This window comes from Miscanthus floridulus, chromosome 5, assembly GCF_019320115.1.
Source record: "Miscanthus floridulus cultivar M001 chromosome 5, ASM1932011v1, whole genome shotgun sequence".
In the NCBI taxonomy this organism is placed as follows: Eukaryota; Viridiplantae; Streptophyta; class Magnoliopsida; order Poales; family Poaceae; genus Miscanthus; species Miscanthus floridulus.
In genome coordinates this window covers 26,180,288-26,195,697 of record NC_089584.1, presented here as the reverse complement: position 1 = coordinate 26,195,697, position 15,410 = coordinate 26,180,288, and the positions used below count along the sequence as shown (strand labels likewise).

At 41.3% G+C, this 15,410-nt stretch overlaps 1 protein-coding gene across 1 annotated transcript; it reads left to right on the top strand.

Moving 5' to 3' along the window:
- Positions 1-11,800: 11,800 nt before the first annotated feature.
- LOC136454429 (uncharacterized) lies at positions 11,801-15,189 on the top strand. Its single transcript, XM_066454858.1, has 7 exons — positions 11,801-12,602; positions 12,705-12,832; positions 13,373-14,100; positions 14,231-14,318; positions 14,407-14,631; positions 14,767-14,845; positions 14,966-15,189. The coding sequence occupies exons 1-7, from the start codon at positions 11,801-11,803 to the stop codon at positions 15,187-15,189; spliced, it is 2,274 nt and encodes a 757-aa protein (XP_066310955.1).
- The last annotated feature ends 221 nt before the right edge of the window (positions 15,190-15,410 follow it).

Genomic DNA, 15,410 nt, shown 5'->3' with positions numbered 1-15,410 from the left:
TGTAAATGAAAACATTTTCAAGGATGGTAAATAATTAACAAGGTAGGCAATGCATCAAGTATGTAACATTTGAATAAATCAACTTCATGCAATAGGTAACATAGGTGATAAACTTTTCAAAGTAAACAAGGTAATGGTTTAATGCATAAACCGGGGCTTGCCTTCGTTGATGATCTCGGGTTCCGGATTAGTACCACAAATATCGAATCCTGAGGCAACCGAGGATCCTTCAACAACTTGCTCAACTAGGATTGGTTCACTCTCGGATTCTACATGAAATGATAACATATGCTTCAACATGATGATAATGTAAACATGATGCTTTCATGGTACATGAAATATAACAACACCTCGAATACAACTGTCTTTCACGGTACAGTTGCAAGCCAACAAAACCAACTTGCAATTCTACCATCAAGGACCACACATGTGACTTGACCAAACTGATCTTGAAACCCTACTGGTCACAAAACATGACCAAAACAAGATCAAACACTAATCTAACACTTAGGGTTTGCTTTTATTCATTTTTGAATTAATTTGGAAATAAGCCCAAAAATGAACTTGTTCCAAATGACCTCAAAATTTTATGTAAGCTTCCTCATGACAAATTAGTGTACCAAAACAAATTTCATAATTGTTAGAATTATACAGTGGCCTACAAAAATCATGGAAATCACATTTATCAATTAATTGACTGAATTTTTGAACATTAAAAATTTATTCAAATTTCAAGTTTCATATTTTTAAACTATACTAGAACATGTACAGAAGCTACACATAAATTTTCAGAATTTTTGGAGCTATAATTATTTTCTTATAAATTTCCAAAATTACTGCACTATTCAAAAATCAGAAAAATATCAAAACCTCACTGTTTTCTCTCTCTCTCACTGACGACCCGACCTGCTGTCAATGATATAGACAAGGCACACGACAGCGCTGCCATCACTGGTCGGCCAAAACGTGCCGGCGGTGATGCTCCGACGAGGCGGACCGCACCTGTATGACCTACACTACCCCACGAATCTATCCCAGCCTTCGAAAAGGCAGCATGCGCACCGGAGAGAGCTCCACGCCGGCCATGGCGGCGCGGGCACGACGGCGCATGACGTAACTATGGTTACGATGCAGTAGAGGCTAAAGCAAAGCGAGCATCACGCTTAGGAGCTCACCACGATCACACCGGTGTGCTTGGTGAAGGCGGAGACGGGCTGGGATGATGTGGCCACGGTGAGGTCGATGGTGGCAGAGCTCCGGCCGGTCACGGGGAAGAATGCGTTGCGCTGGGCGATTCTGGCCAACCCAAGTGATGCGAGCAAGCCTAAGAGGAGCGCTAGGTCAAGGCGATCATGCTGGCTTAGCTAGGCACGACAGGAAGGGGTCGATGGCGGCTACGGCGAGCGATGGAGCTGATCGGTGGCGGAGCAGAACAGAGGGGAAAAAGGAGGACAACGGCGGCGATGCTCCTATTTATAGCAGAGAAGGATGCGCCCGGCGTCGATAGCTCACGCACGAGCTCGCCACGGAGCCTGCTGCGTGTCACCGCGCGAGAAAGCGGCGAAAATTGATCGGCGGCGGCAGCTGCGTGGCGCCGGTGGCAAGCAGGGAGGTGGCGCTCGGCTTCGTTTTGATTTTTGGATTATTTACAGAATTGCCACTACGTTTATTTTGCAAATTACTCACAAATTTTCTAAAGAAGTTGAAAATCTCCAAAAATGAAAGTTGCTCAACTTTTCAAACTCTACAACTTTGCTTCAAGGAATATTTTCAAATTCTGCCTCCATTTTGAAATTTGAATTTGGGGTGCATTTGAGTATTTGAATCATTTCAAAATTACTCGAAATTTTATATGTAAACTTTAAAAACTTTGAATACCAAAGTTGATCCTTATCAAATAAGCTTCAACTTTGTTTTTTGTGGCAACCCCAAATTCCAAATGGATTTTGAATTAGACAAAAGGGGCAAAAAGGACTTTCATGGTTTGAATTTGAATTCAAATTTGATTTGTTTACCTTTTTAGTTTAACTTTGATTTTTGACCAGTAACATGGCCCATTAGGGTTATTTTAGTCAAATGACACATGGCCTCACAAGATCACATGAAATTTGACCCTTGTGGTCATGATCTTTATTTAGAGTTTTGAATCACATCACATAAAATAACAACTTATGAAATAAAGCTTATTTAATGAATGCATTCAAAATTTTCTACTTTATGAATGCTTTGCAATGCACATGATGACATGTCAAGTTTTAGTGCTAGGTCAAAACACCAGAGGTGTTACAACCCTTCCCCCTTAAAGAAATCTCGTCCTGAGATTTAAAACCTAAGGCTAAGTAATGGAATAGGAAATGTGTCAAGCTAACACATCATAACTTTATTCAAAAGGCTAGTGAGGGTGTTTTCCATTCTATTGACAAACGAGACAAGTTACAATATAGACAAGGTATTGCAACTAGATAGAAGTGAAGAAGTCAGGAAAGTTTTCTTCTAAGTAATCCTCGGACTCCCAAGTAGCTTCATCTTCAGTGTGTTGATTCCATTGTACTTTATAGAACTTGATTGTACGTCTTCGAGTGACTCGATCTTTCTGATCTAAGACTCTAATGGGGTACTCAGCATAAGTCAAGTCAGGTTCTAGTTCTATATCACCAAAGTTGATCACTTGGTTAGGTACTTGAAGACACTTCTTTAACTACGATACATGGAAGATATCATGCACAGCTGACATATGATCTGGTAGCTTGACGCGATAGGCGACTGGTCCACATTGTTGTTGGATTTGAAAAGGACCGACATAACAGGGCGCCAACTTTCCCAGAATCCCAAAATGATGAACTCCTTTCATTGGCGATACCTTGAGGTAGACATGATCTCCCACTTTGAATTCTAGCGGTCATCTCCTCTTATTAGCATAGCTTTTCTATCGGGATTGAGCTACCTTCATATTAGCTTGTATGAGCTTAACTTTCTCTTTAGCTTCCTTGACCACATCCGGTCCAAAGAACCAACATTCTCCAGCTTCTAACCAATTTAAAGGTGTCTGACATCTATGACCATACAATGCTTCGAATGGTGCCATTTTAATACTCTCTTGATGGCTATTGTTATATGAGAATTCAGCTAAGGGAAGGCATTCATCCCATTTAGCACCATAGGAAAGGACACATGCTCTTAACATATCTTCGAGAATTTGATTTACCCTCTCAGTCTGTCCATCTGTTTGCGGATGATAAGTAGAACTACGGATAAGTTTGGTTCCCAAAGACTCATGTAGACTTTTCCAAAACTAGGATACGAACAATGACCCTCTGTCAGAGACAATGGTCTTGGGTGCCCCATGCAGACTGAAGATTCTATCAAGATAAATCTTTGCATATTGTTCCGCTCAATATTTATCTCTGACTGGTAAGAAATAAGCTATCTTGGTTAGGTGATCAACAATAACTCATATTGAATTGTAGCCTGCAGATGTCCTAGGCAATCCCACAATGAAGTCCATACAGATATCTTCCCACTTCCAAGATGGAACTGGCAATGAATGTAATGGACCTGCAGTCTTCATATGAACCACTTTGACTCTCTGACAAATATCACACTTGGCCACATATTGAGCTATTTCTATTTTCATTTTGGTCCACCAATATCTCTTTCTCAGATCATGATACATTTTATTGCTACCCGGATGAATGGAGTATCTTGTAGAATGAGCTTCGTCAAGAATCTGCTTTCATAGCTCTAGATTTTTGGGTACTACCAATCTATCCTTGAACCATACAACATCTGATTCATTAATCTTGAAACATGTTGGTTTTCCAGATCTGACTTTATCTTTGATATGGGCTATGCCCTTACTTTTCCGTTGAGCAGCAATGATCTGATCTTTGATAGTGCACTCAACTGCAATATTGGACAGGGAACCTTGTTCTATGATTTGTAAATTTAGATGCTCCATCTCTTGACACAATGTTCATTGCATAGGTTTCACAGTCAGACAATGGCAATGACTCTTGCGACTTAGGGCATCGGCAACCACATTAGCCTTGCCCAGATGATAATGCACTTCTAAGTCATAATCTTTGATAAGTTCCAACCATCTTCTTTGCCTCATATTCAACTCTAACTGAGTGAAGATATATTTCAAACTTTTGTGATCCGTGTAGATATGACAGATATTGCCCAATAAATAATGTCGCCAAACCTTGAGTGCATGAACAACAGCGGCTAATTCAAGATCATGGGTAGGATAATGTTCTTCATGCTTCTTGAGTTGTCTGGAAGCATACCCTATGACTCTACCTTCTTGCATAAGAACACAGCCAATACCAATTCCAGACGCATCATAATAGATATCAAACGGCCTCTCAATATCAGGTTGTGCTAATACTGGTGCAGTTGTCAGCAACTTCTTTAATGTTTGAAAGGCCTCCTCACATTCTGTTGACCATACAAACTTAGTTTGATTTTTCAGCAGTCCAGTAATCGGCTTTGCAATTCTAGAGAAGTCGGGGATGAACCGACGATAATACCCTGCCAACCCTAGAAAACTATGAACTTGATGAACAGTGGTAGGTGCTTTCCAGTTAAGGACTTCTTCTACCTTGCTCGGATCAATAGCTATACCTTCAGCAGATAACACATGACCTAGAAATTGTACTTCCTCCAACCAAAATGCACATTTACTGAATTTGGCATATAATTGGTGGTCTCTTAATCTTTGTAGAACAATGTGGAGATGTTCCGTATGTTCCTCTTTGCTCTTAGAATAGATAAGAATGTCATCAATGACCACTACAAACTTATCCAACTCGAGCATGAAAACTGAGTTCATCAGGTACATAAAATGAGCCGGGGCATTGGTTAGCCCAAAAGACATGACTAGATACTCATATAGACCATATCGAGTGGTAAATGCTGTCTTCAGCACATCTTCTCGTCTGATCTTAATCTGGTGATAGCCTGATCTCAAGTCTATCTTCGAGAACACCTTAGCTCCCACAAGTTGATCAAAAAGCAAATCAATTCGGGGTAAGGGGTATTTGTTCTTTATGGTGACTTCATTTAACGGCCGATAGTCAATACATAACCTTAAGGTTTGGTCCTTTTTCTTCACGAAGATAGCAAGGCATCCCCAAGGTGATGAACTGGGTTGAATGAAACCCTTGTCTAACAACTCTTGTAGTTGGATCTTTAATTCTGCTAATTCTTTGGGTGGCATCCTATATGCTCTTCTAGACAAAGGTGCCGTTCCTAGTTTTAGATCAATTCTAAACTCTACATCTCGGTCTAGTGGCAGACCATGCAGATCATCGAGGAAGACATCTGTAAATTCACATACCACTGAAATTTTCTCAGCTTCTTCAATAGTAGTTGCACAGACTGTTTCAATCGTACTCTTAGGAAAGGGAAGTTGGATGAGAAGTTGGGTTTTGCTGTCAGGTGCATTTACCCTTATGGTTCTATGTAGGACATCTATGATAGCCCTGTGTTGGGTTAACCAGTTCATACCAAGGATCACATCTATATCTTGATCCTTTAATATTAGCATATTGGTAGGGAACTCATATCCTCCCAAATCCATAGGTACATGCTGAACTACCTCCCTTGTACAGATTCATCCCCCGGGCGACTGTATATGATATGGTTCTTTTGTTTCCCCAATAGCTATCCCATCCTTCACAACAAATGTATGATTGATGAATGTATGGGATGCACCAGAATCAAATAAGGTAATTATAGGATGCTTAGCAATGGGAAACATACCCATCATTACTAGTTCTCCTTCTGGAATAGATTCCACCTGAGTATAGAAGACCCTTCCAGTTTTCTTTTTAGTCTAACCCTTCTGACTGTTCTGAGCATTGCCCTTGTACTGATTCTGAGCTTGAGGAACAGGGGCTTTAGGTGCATCAGGATTGTTCTTCCTGGGATACGGACAATCTCAGGAAAAGTGTCCGGGTTTACTACAATTATAACATGGATAATTATGATTCTGGGAAGTAGCAGTGCGGTTTGCATTATTTGCATTATTTTGCTGCTGCTGTGCTTGATGAGGATAAGGCGTATTAGTTGTAGGGCAAATAAAAATTTGCTGCCTGCTTTGGCTTTGTTGTGGGTGGAATGGCGCACGGCCATGATTCTAAGGATGGTAGACTATCTTTTGACGCTTTCCACTTGACGATCCGGAAGTAGATATTCTCTTTTTCTTCGCCTCCTTGTGTCGGCGGTAATTCTCCTCCAAAGCGATAGCAATGTTGACTGTCTCATGATAAGTTGCATTACCACAAGTTGCCATCATGGTCTAAAGTTTAGTGTTTAGGCCTCTAAGGAAATGATTCTTCTTCTTCTGATCAGTATTCACATATTCTATAGCATACTGTGACAGGTGATTGAAACGCCCAACATAGTGCATCACCGGGTGCTCCCTTGCTTAAGAGCCAAGAACTCTTCTAACTTCATGGTCATCACATCATCTGGAATATAGAGTGCCCTGAAGGCATCCTTAAACTCGATCTAGGTGATTTGGTGACCAGTGGGCTGTACTGCTACCAAATTTGCCCACTAGGCACCAGCAGCTCCTCGGAGTTGCTGTGCCGCAAACCTTGGTTTCTGAATCTCGGTACAGTGAATCAGCTCAAACTTTTGCTCTATTGTCCTAAGCCAATCGTCAGCTTCTAAAGGCTCTTCTGCCTTAGAGAACATAGGCGGACGTGTGTCAGTAAAATCAACATAGGTTGACTCATCATTTCCATTATTACGGCGGCCACGATTAGGGTATGGTGCCTGTTGGTTCTGAGCCAATTCCCTTAACAACCTAGCATTCTCTGCCGTTGCGTTGACAAGTACGGCTATGGCATCTGCCATAGTCGGAGGCATTGGTGGAGGATTTGGGATATCATCATTGTCATGCGAGCAACTAGCACTAGCTCGAGTGATAGGACGAGGCATCTGTTAGAGAAACACGTTTACTTACATTATTATTTATTGAAAGCATTTAAAAGGTTTCATGCTACAAAGGGTTACTTATTTAAATTACATGTCTTGTATCCCATAAGACAACCCTGGTTTACTAGGAAAGCAGTAAAGGAACTATTACTACTCCGAGCTCTCAGTCATCGGCATCCGTGCCCATATCGGACGAAACCTCATCTTCATCTGAGAAGTACACTAACTCCTCAGGATCCTCCTCCTCTTCTTCATTCTCGACTTCTCCTGGATCTACAATCATTTCTTCATCTGTAACTTCACCATCCCCATGAGGAGGATGAAGTTGAGCGTATAGCATGTGGACATTCTCATGAAGAATGGCATTGTCCATCTCCAGGTCTTCTACGTAGAACTCCAACTCATGGACGCGTTCATTGGCCGCATCCTCTCGTGTCCAGGCTTCATTCCATAGCTCCATGGTCATGGTGATGCCCCTTTGCATTTCCGCCAGCTCCTCTTGATCTTTGGCATGAGCTCGATGAAGGGTGTTGAGCTCCTTGGTAAGGTTCTCTATGTTGGTGGGATTGCTTGAAGATCCTTCATCTCCTAGGGTCTTAGAACTTTCTTCACCAAGCTCATGGTTACGTGGTGCCAACTGGTGACGAGGGACTCCATGAGGTCCCGTGGACTTGCATGCGGTTACCTTGGTCTTTGCCATAGCCTGTAGAATTTAGGGTAGGACTATAAGAATAGCTTGAGGATAATGGTGGTTAGCAAGAATGGGATTGACATTACTTACCCAACCACTTCTTAAGGGGAATTATTATGCAAGGTGTTCAAGCATGAAGCATGAATCGATCTTACGAATCTAGGTACAAAAGATTTATATAATCATAAGTACCAGATTTTTAATACATAGGACAAACCTAATCATATTATCCGCTACGAACTTTCAAATAAGATGGGATTGAGACTGGATCAAAGGTAAGAAGAAAGAAATTTGAACTTTAAAACATCAAGTTTAATTTCTTTGATCCAAATCAATTTGAAGGTTTTCCAAAGTAACCTACAATGATCTTTGATAGGAACTGCTCTGATACCAGCTGTGGCAGAACCTCTTGAGAAATCGGGCCCACGTGCATCTATCGTTGTCTCAATAGACCTTTGATAGCGTACACGAGTTCCCAACAACTTAACAGGTCTATCGGGTGTCCTCAGGAAACCTGAATCATCCACGATTCTTTTTCGAATAGGATCCCAATCATAGACATTACAGATTACAACAGTTTATTCAAATATATACATCAGAGTAAAAGATAGCGGAAGTCTTAAGATCACATAGTTTGCAAACCACTTGTTTCAAACTTACAATACCATAAGTGTCATACAACCATAGTAGCGGGATAATATTACATTAACATTATTTATCATACAAACTAGTGCCTTGTCCAAAGGCCATTCATCATTCCTCATCATCAATGACTTCAAACACAGACACGCAGTAGGGACCAAAACAAGCCTGCGCATGCGACTCACCTGCAACAAGGGTTAACAAACGCTGAGTACAAAAGTACTCAACAAGACTGACCTGACGTAACAGGGGGTGAAGGACTTTAGAGATGTAGGTGTTGGGTCAAGGTAAGGATATAGCAAGATTCAAAAGTTCTTTGCCAAAAGCTTACTATTCTTGATTCTATTTTCAAGTTTTACCCCTAAGTACTTTAGTTCATTATCTCAAACTAAGTGTTCCTATCCCATATTCCAATCCTTCTCATTCCATTCCTTTTTCTCATGTTTTAGTAATTCACTCGTCCAGCATTGCTTCTGTAATGAAACAAGTCTCCATATCCATGGAGCACCGGCAATTCGAATTGATTTAAGTCCCAGCTGGGGATTCCTAATCACACGACATATGTAGAAATTAATCTTGCATATATCAACCTCGCTACTGGATCCTCCTATACTAAGCCGTCTCCACGCCACCCAAGAGCACAGCACACCTCAAATCCGGCCACATTCCAGCCATGAGGGTACACGCTACTTCCCGCCATCTCTCCACTCCTAGTGCGTGGGCATTCATCTTAGTATCGGATTAGCCGAAGTAGGCTTACTGGAGTATGTGACTAGTACTACAAAGTGTCTCGTTCAGAAGATCCACAATGAGTGGCCTTTAAGCGACATAGTCGGCAACATTACCCAAAATTCAAGATAAGTCACCCGACTAGTCTCTAGTTCATTCTATCTTCTTTCATTCTTTGGCCAATATGCCATCTTTGATTGTATCAAAACTTTTACTTGAAAGCCTACCATAAAGCATACTAAGCATTCTACGCCTTTGTAAATGAAAACATCTTCAAGGATGGTAAAAAATTAACAAGGTAGGCAATGCATCAAGTAGGTAACATTTGAATAAATCAACTTAATGCAATAGGTAACATAGGTGATAAACTTTTCAAAGTAAACAAGGTAATGGTTTAATGCATAAACCGGGGCTTGCCTTCGTTGACGATCTTGGGTTTCGGATCAGTACCACAAATATTGAATCCTAAGGCAACCGGGGATCCTTCAACAACTTGCTCAACTAGGATTGGTTCACTCTCGGATTCTACACGAAATGATAACATATGCTTCAACATGATGATAATGTAAATATGATGCTTTCATGGTACATGAAATATAACAACACCTCGAATACAACTGTCTTTCACGGTACAGTTGCAAGCCAACAAAACCAACTTGCAATTCTACCATCAAGGACCACACATGTGACTTGACCAAACTGATCTTGAAACCCTACTGGTCACAAAACATGACCAAAACAAGATCAAACACTAATCTAACACTTAGGGTTTGTTTTTATTCGTTTTTGAATTAATTTGGAAATAAGCCCAAAAATGAACTTGTTCCAAATGACCTCAAAATTTTATGTAAGCTTCCTCATGACAAATTAGTGTTCCAAAACAAATTTCATAATTTTTGGAATTATACAGTGGCCTACAAAAATCATGGAATTCACATTTATCAATTAATTGACTAAATTTTTGAACATTAAAAATTTATTCAAATTTCAAGTTTCATATTTTTAAACCATACTAGAACATGTACAGAAGCTACACATAAATTTTTAGAATTTTTGGAGCTATAATTATTTTCTTATAAATTTCCAAAGTTACTGCACTATTCAAAAATCAGAAAAATATCAAAACCTCACTGTTCTCTCTCTCTCTCACTGACGACCTGACCTCGCTGTCAGTGACACAGACAAGGCACACGACGGCGCTACCATCACTGGTCGGCCAAAACGCGTCGGCGGTGATGCTCCGGCGAGGCGGACCGCACCTGTCACTACTAGAAATGTGTTCATCAATGACGATTCAGTCATGACACTTACAAATTTCGTCACAGAACAAGCACTTTCTATGATGAAATTTCTAGCTTCGTCATAAGTAACAAGTGACGGAGCTTTGGCACAAAGAATAATGACGAAAACAAAAGAATCGTCATAAAACAACAAAACTAAATCGTCATAGATCGTTTGGCTCGTGTACCACCTCGAGGACGTGGCGTTGTGGTCCCACCAGCAGGTCCCACCTTGAGGTCGTGGTGATGTGGTCCCACCATTGGGCCCCCACCAGTGGGTCTCAGCCTGAGGACGTGGCGGGAACAAGTGGGGCAGCGTGCCCGCATGGTCCAGCTGATCCTGCATCCTTCCGCCTCCCTTTTTTTGCCAAAAAATAGCACACCCAGGGAGATTCGAACTCGTGACCTGCTGCTAGACATGTTGGTGCATTACCACTAGAGCACTCACTGTTTTGTGATAAAGGCATGCATGTTTTTCTATTTGTAAACGTATAGCTAAGCAGTAAGCACAGAAGCCTTGGCCCAATAGCAACATTGCCCATTAGCAAGCCTATTAGCCTAATAGAAAATGATTTCCTGGCCGCTGGACGGACGTTCCTGATTGCTGCGATCCCAAGTCTCAACTCGACGTCCCCTATCGCCCTGATGCCCTATTGGCCGTGTATCGTGTCGAGCGTGATGAACTAACCTGACGGCGATGAGGCACCCAGACCCAGGCGAGGTGAGGCGATGAGGCCCTAAAGGTAAATAGTAATCATTCGTTTTTTTTCAATTCATTCACAATCACAGCAAACTATATATATAGCGAGTAGTGGGTCAATCTCTAAATTTTGTTCTTTTCATCTTTTCATCTAGAAGCCTCCTACAATAGTGTTCAAATATTGAAGCCATGTCATCTGCAAATAGGTCTAGAAAATTTGAATCGGGTTTGGAAAAGCGTGAGAAAAAACAAAGAATAGAGGATGTAATCCAATTCATTCACAATGGGTTTTGATCTTTTCTCAAGCTAGTAGGCCTCAATTTTTAGTTTTGTACAAGGCCTCAGATCGTGTGCACCAGCGTCGGCGATCGTGGGGCAGTCAGAGCAGCACCGACGATCGTGGGGCGAGGAGAGCAGCGCCGGGCAGTGGCGGTTTGCGTGGGATAGAGGAGCGCCGACGATCGTGGGACAGAGCAGCGGCGACACGTGGGACAGAGCAGTACAAGGTTTGATTTGTTTTTGAATTTCTTTATATATATGCATGTGTTGGATGTGTTTTTGAATTTTGTTGAGTTTACTCTAATTTTAGGACTGAGTGCAAGGTTTATTTTACTCTCAAAATAGATGGATAGAAGCTGGATTTATGGGACACAATTCACACCTGCATATGTGAAAGGAGTTGAAGAGTTCATGAAATTTGTTAGTGAAAGATACCCCAAAGACAGCCACATACTTTGTCCGTGCAGCAAATGTCTTAATCAAACTTTACGGCCTTAGGATGATGTAAATGACCATATACACATTTATGGAATGGCAGCTACATACACCAGGTGCATTCATCATGGGGAGTCGGCAGATACTGTAGTAGTTGAAAATTTAGAGCAGGAGGTTGAAGGAAGTGATCATGACTTTGGGATACATGTGGATGTGGCCGATGATGATTATGATGAGGATCACGAAGTACCAGAGATGATAGGAGATCTGTATGCTGCGGCAGAGGCTAATGGAGAACAACCAAGGTTTGCAAGAGTCCTTGAAGATGCGAAGAAGTCACTTAGCTCGGGATCTAGCCATTCAAAATTCTCTTTTCTAGTGAGGATGTTGTATATCAAGTCTCATTATCGAATTGGCAATACAGCATTTTCCACAATTCTGAAGTTGTTGTCATCAGGATACCCTCAGAGTGAGTTGCCAAAATCATATGATGAGGCCAAGAAATATCTTGGAGAACTGGGCCTTGGTTTCGAAAACATCCATGTGTGCAAGAACAACTGTGTGTTGTTTCGGAAGAGGTATTATAAAGAGAATGTGTGCCCAGTATGCAAGGCGTCTAGATGGCAAGATGAAACTGGGAACAAGCGGGTTCCACACAAGGTATTGAGACATTTTCCACTTTTGCCAAGGTTGAAAAGAATTTTTGCTTCAAAGCGCACTTCTGAGGAAACACAATGGCACAAGAAAACGAGGACACCAGTCGATAATGTAATGAGCCATCCAGCTGATGGAGAAGCATGGAAGGAGTTCGACATGAGGGAACCAACCTTTGCAGATGATTCGAGGAACCTGAGGCTTGCCTTAGCTACCGATGGATTCAATCCATTTGGCAACATGAGTACGTAGTACAGTATATGGCCAGTGCTTCTAACACCGCTAAATCTCCCACCATGGGAATGTGTGAATCCAGCAAATTGCTTTATGTCTTTACTCATCCCAGGTCCAAAATCTCCAGGAAAGGATTTTGATTTGTTCCTTGAGCCCCTAATTGAAGAACTGCTCGATCTATGGAAGGGTGTCAGTACCTACGATGCATGTACTGGTCAGAAGTTTAACCTTCGTGCTACCGTGCTATGGTGTATACATGATTTTCTAGCGTTGAGCACGTTATCAGGGCGAACAACAAAAGGGTATTATGCATGTATTCATTGCGACAAGGATCCGTTGTCTCGAGCAATAAGGAGTAAAATATGTTACATTGGACATCGTCGTTACCTTCTAAGGACACATGCATGGCGGAGAAGCTTGGCTTTCGATGGTAAGCATGAAAACAAAGATCAGCCAGGCAAGTTCACTTTGGAGGAGGTCCTAGATGAGCTAGAGAAGGTGAAAGATGTCAGGCCAGGGAAGCAACCTGAAATTATTGGAAATAAAAGGAAGCGCAATGAGGGTCTAAGGATTTATAGCCACAAAGTTGGGTTGTGGAGATTGCCATATTGGAAACATTTGAAGCTTCCACATAATCTGGATGTGATGCACATAGAGAAAAACATATGTGAAAACATTCTTGGCACATTACTCAATGTGCAGGGCAAGACCAAGGACACAACCAATGCTAGGCTAGATTTGCATGATATGGGCATAAGACCTAAATTGCACTTACAGTAGCATGGCAACTCAGTCACTGCTCCACCTGCTCCGTATGTCTTGGGGAAGGATCAGAAAATTGAGTTCTGCAAGTTTCTCAAAGGTATCAAGTTTCCTGATGGATATGCGGCTAACCTAGCAAGATACATAAGTGAAGATGGTTCGAAGGAGCAGGGAAAGCTGAAAACACATTCTTGCCACATACTCCTACAAAGAATCATACCTACTGGCCTAAGAGGACTGGTGAGGAAGGATGTATATGAAGCAGTTGCAGAGCTCGGGACCTTCTTCAGGGAACTATGCAGTAGAAATGTAAGGATTGATGTTGTCAAATGGCTAAAAGAAGAAATTCCATTGATCCTATGCAAGCTTGAGAAAATCTTTCCACCTGCCTTCTTTGATGTCATGGTGCACTTGGCTGTCCATCTTCCTGATGAGGCACTGCTAAGAGGACCTATTCAGTACGGATGGATGTACCCAATAGAAAGGCGGCTAGGCACTTTGAAGAATTTTGTAAGGAACAGGGCTAGGCCAGAAGGATCAATTGCTGAGGCATATATGGCAAGTGACACCTTGACTTTTGGTTCTAGGTATATGGAGGATATTGACAATAGATTTAACCATGATGATGGTAGTGATGGAGAGATGCCATTGCCTGATGACATCTCTGTTTTTAAGCATGGTGTTACTCTTGTTGGATCTACTAGGAGCCAGTACATTGATGATGTTGACCTCAATAAGTTAGTTTGGTATGTGCTAAATAATTGTGAAGAAGTTGAGGAATATTTGGAGTAAGTATCTATTAGATGTTTTGGGGATTAGTTTTTGTTTTATTTCTAATTTTTCAAATTATTCTTATGACTTAACTTTGCCCTACAGCTTGTACAGGGACGATCTTGAGCAGCAAGGTGCACTTGATGTTGATAAAATGGTTGAACAAGGATTTGCAAAGTGGTTTAGGTGCCATGTAAGTCACTACACATTGTGTTTCTAGGTTCAGTAAATGCATTAGTATCCATATGTAATTGGTTAACTGAGTACTTTTGTTGCAACAGATTGAGAACAAATGCAAGGAGAATCTAGAATCGGTTAGCGAAGGATTGTGGGCACTGTCATGTGGCCCAGATCTGCGAGTTAAGACTTGTGTAGCTTGCAAGGTTAATGGAGTGCGGTATAGCACTGTGGATCATGAGAATTTCCTTCTGACACAAAATAGTGGTGTAATGACTGAAGGTTCACATGATGGGAACAACATAGATTTTTATGGAGTCCTTAAAGAGGTAATTGAGTTGCAATATAACTCAAATCTTCAAGTCCGTCGGACGGTGGTTCTATTTCGATGAGATTGGTTCAAGCAAGAAGGCAAGACGATAGGCCTTCGAGATGACGGACATTTCAAATCCATCAATGTGCAGTCATTATGGTACAAGACTGATCCTTTCATCTTAGCAACTCAATCAAAAAAGATATTTTACCTACAAGACACATCTTTAGGTAAAGATTGGCGAGTTGTGTAGAAATTTGAACATAGGAATATTTATGATGTCGCTAAAAAAGATGAGGCCAGTCATGATGTGCATCAGGATGATTATTGTTCTGACACTGAACATGTAGTGCAAGCAGGGGCTGATAATGAGGTTACGCACAATATTCAAGGTGGAGAAGCCAGTATAATTGAAGGAAATTTACAAGACCTTATAAGCAGCAAGAAGCAACCTATTATTCATGAAGATAGTGAGGATGAGGAGGAAGATGAGACAGTACTGCAGTACTGTAGTGATGGTGGCAATGATAACAATGATGACATGTCCCTAGACGATGAAGATGATGATTTCTAGTATGGACCTTGACGTACTCTGTCAAAATTATTCCTAAATTGTAGCATGACTCTTTCAAATCAGACCACATGAACTGCATACTCTTGGGAGTGAGGCATCTCGTTCCTATTTTAGACTAAAAATAGAGACTTAAACCAATTTATTTTAACCCAGAAACTCCAAATTTGGCGAAAAACCAGGAGCTTGAGCAATCCCAAATAGGCTCCAAATTTCATCCTATG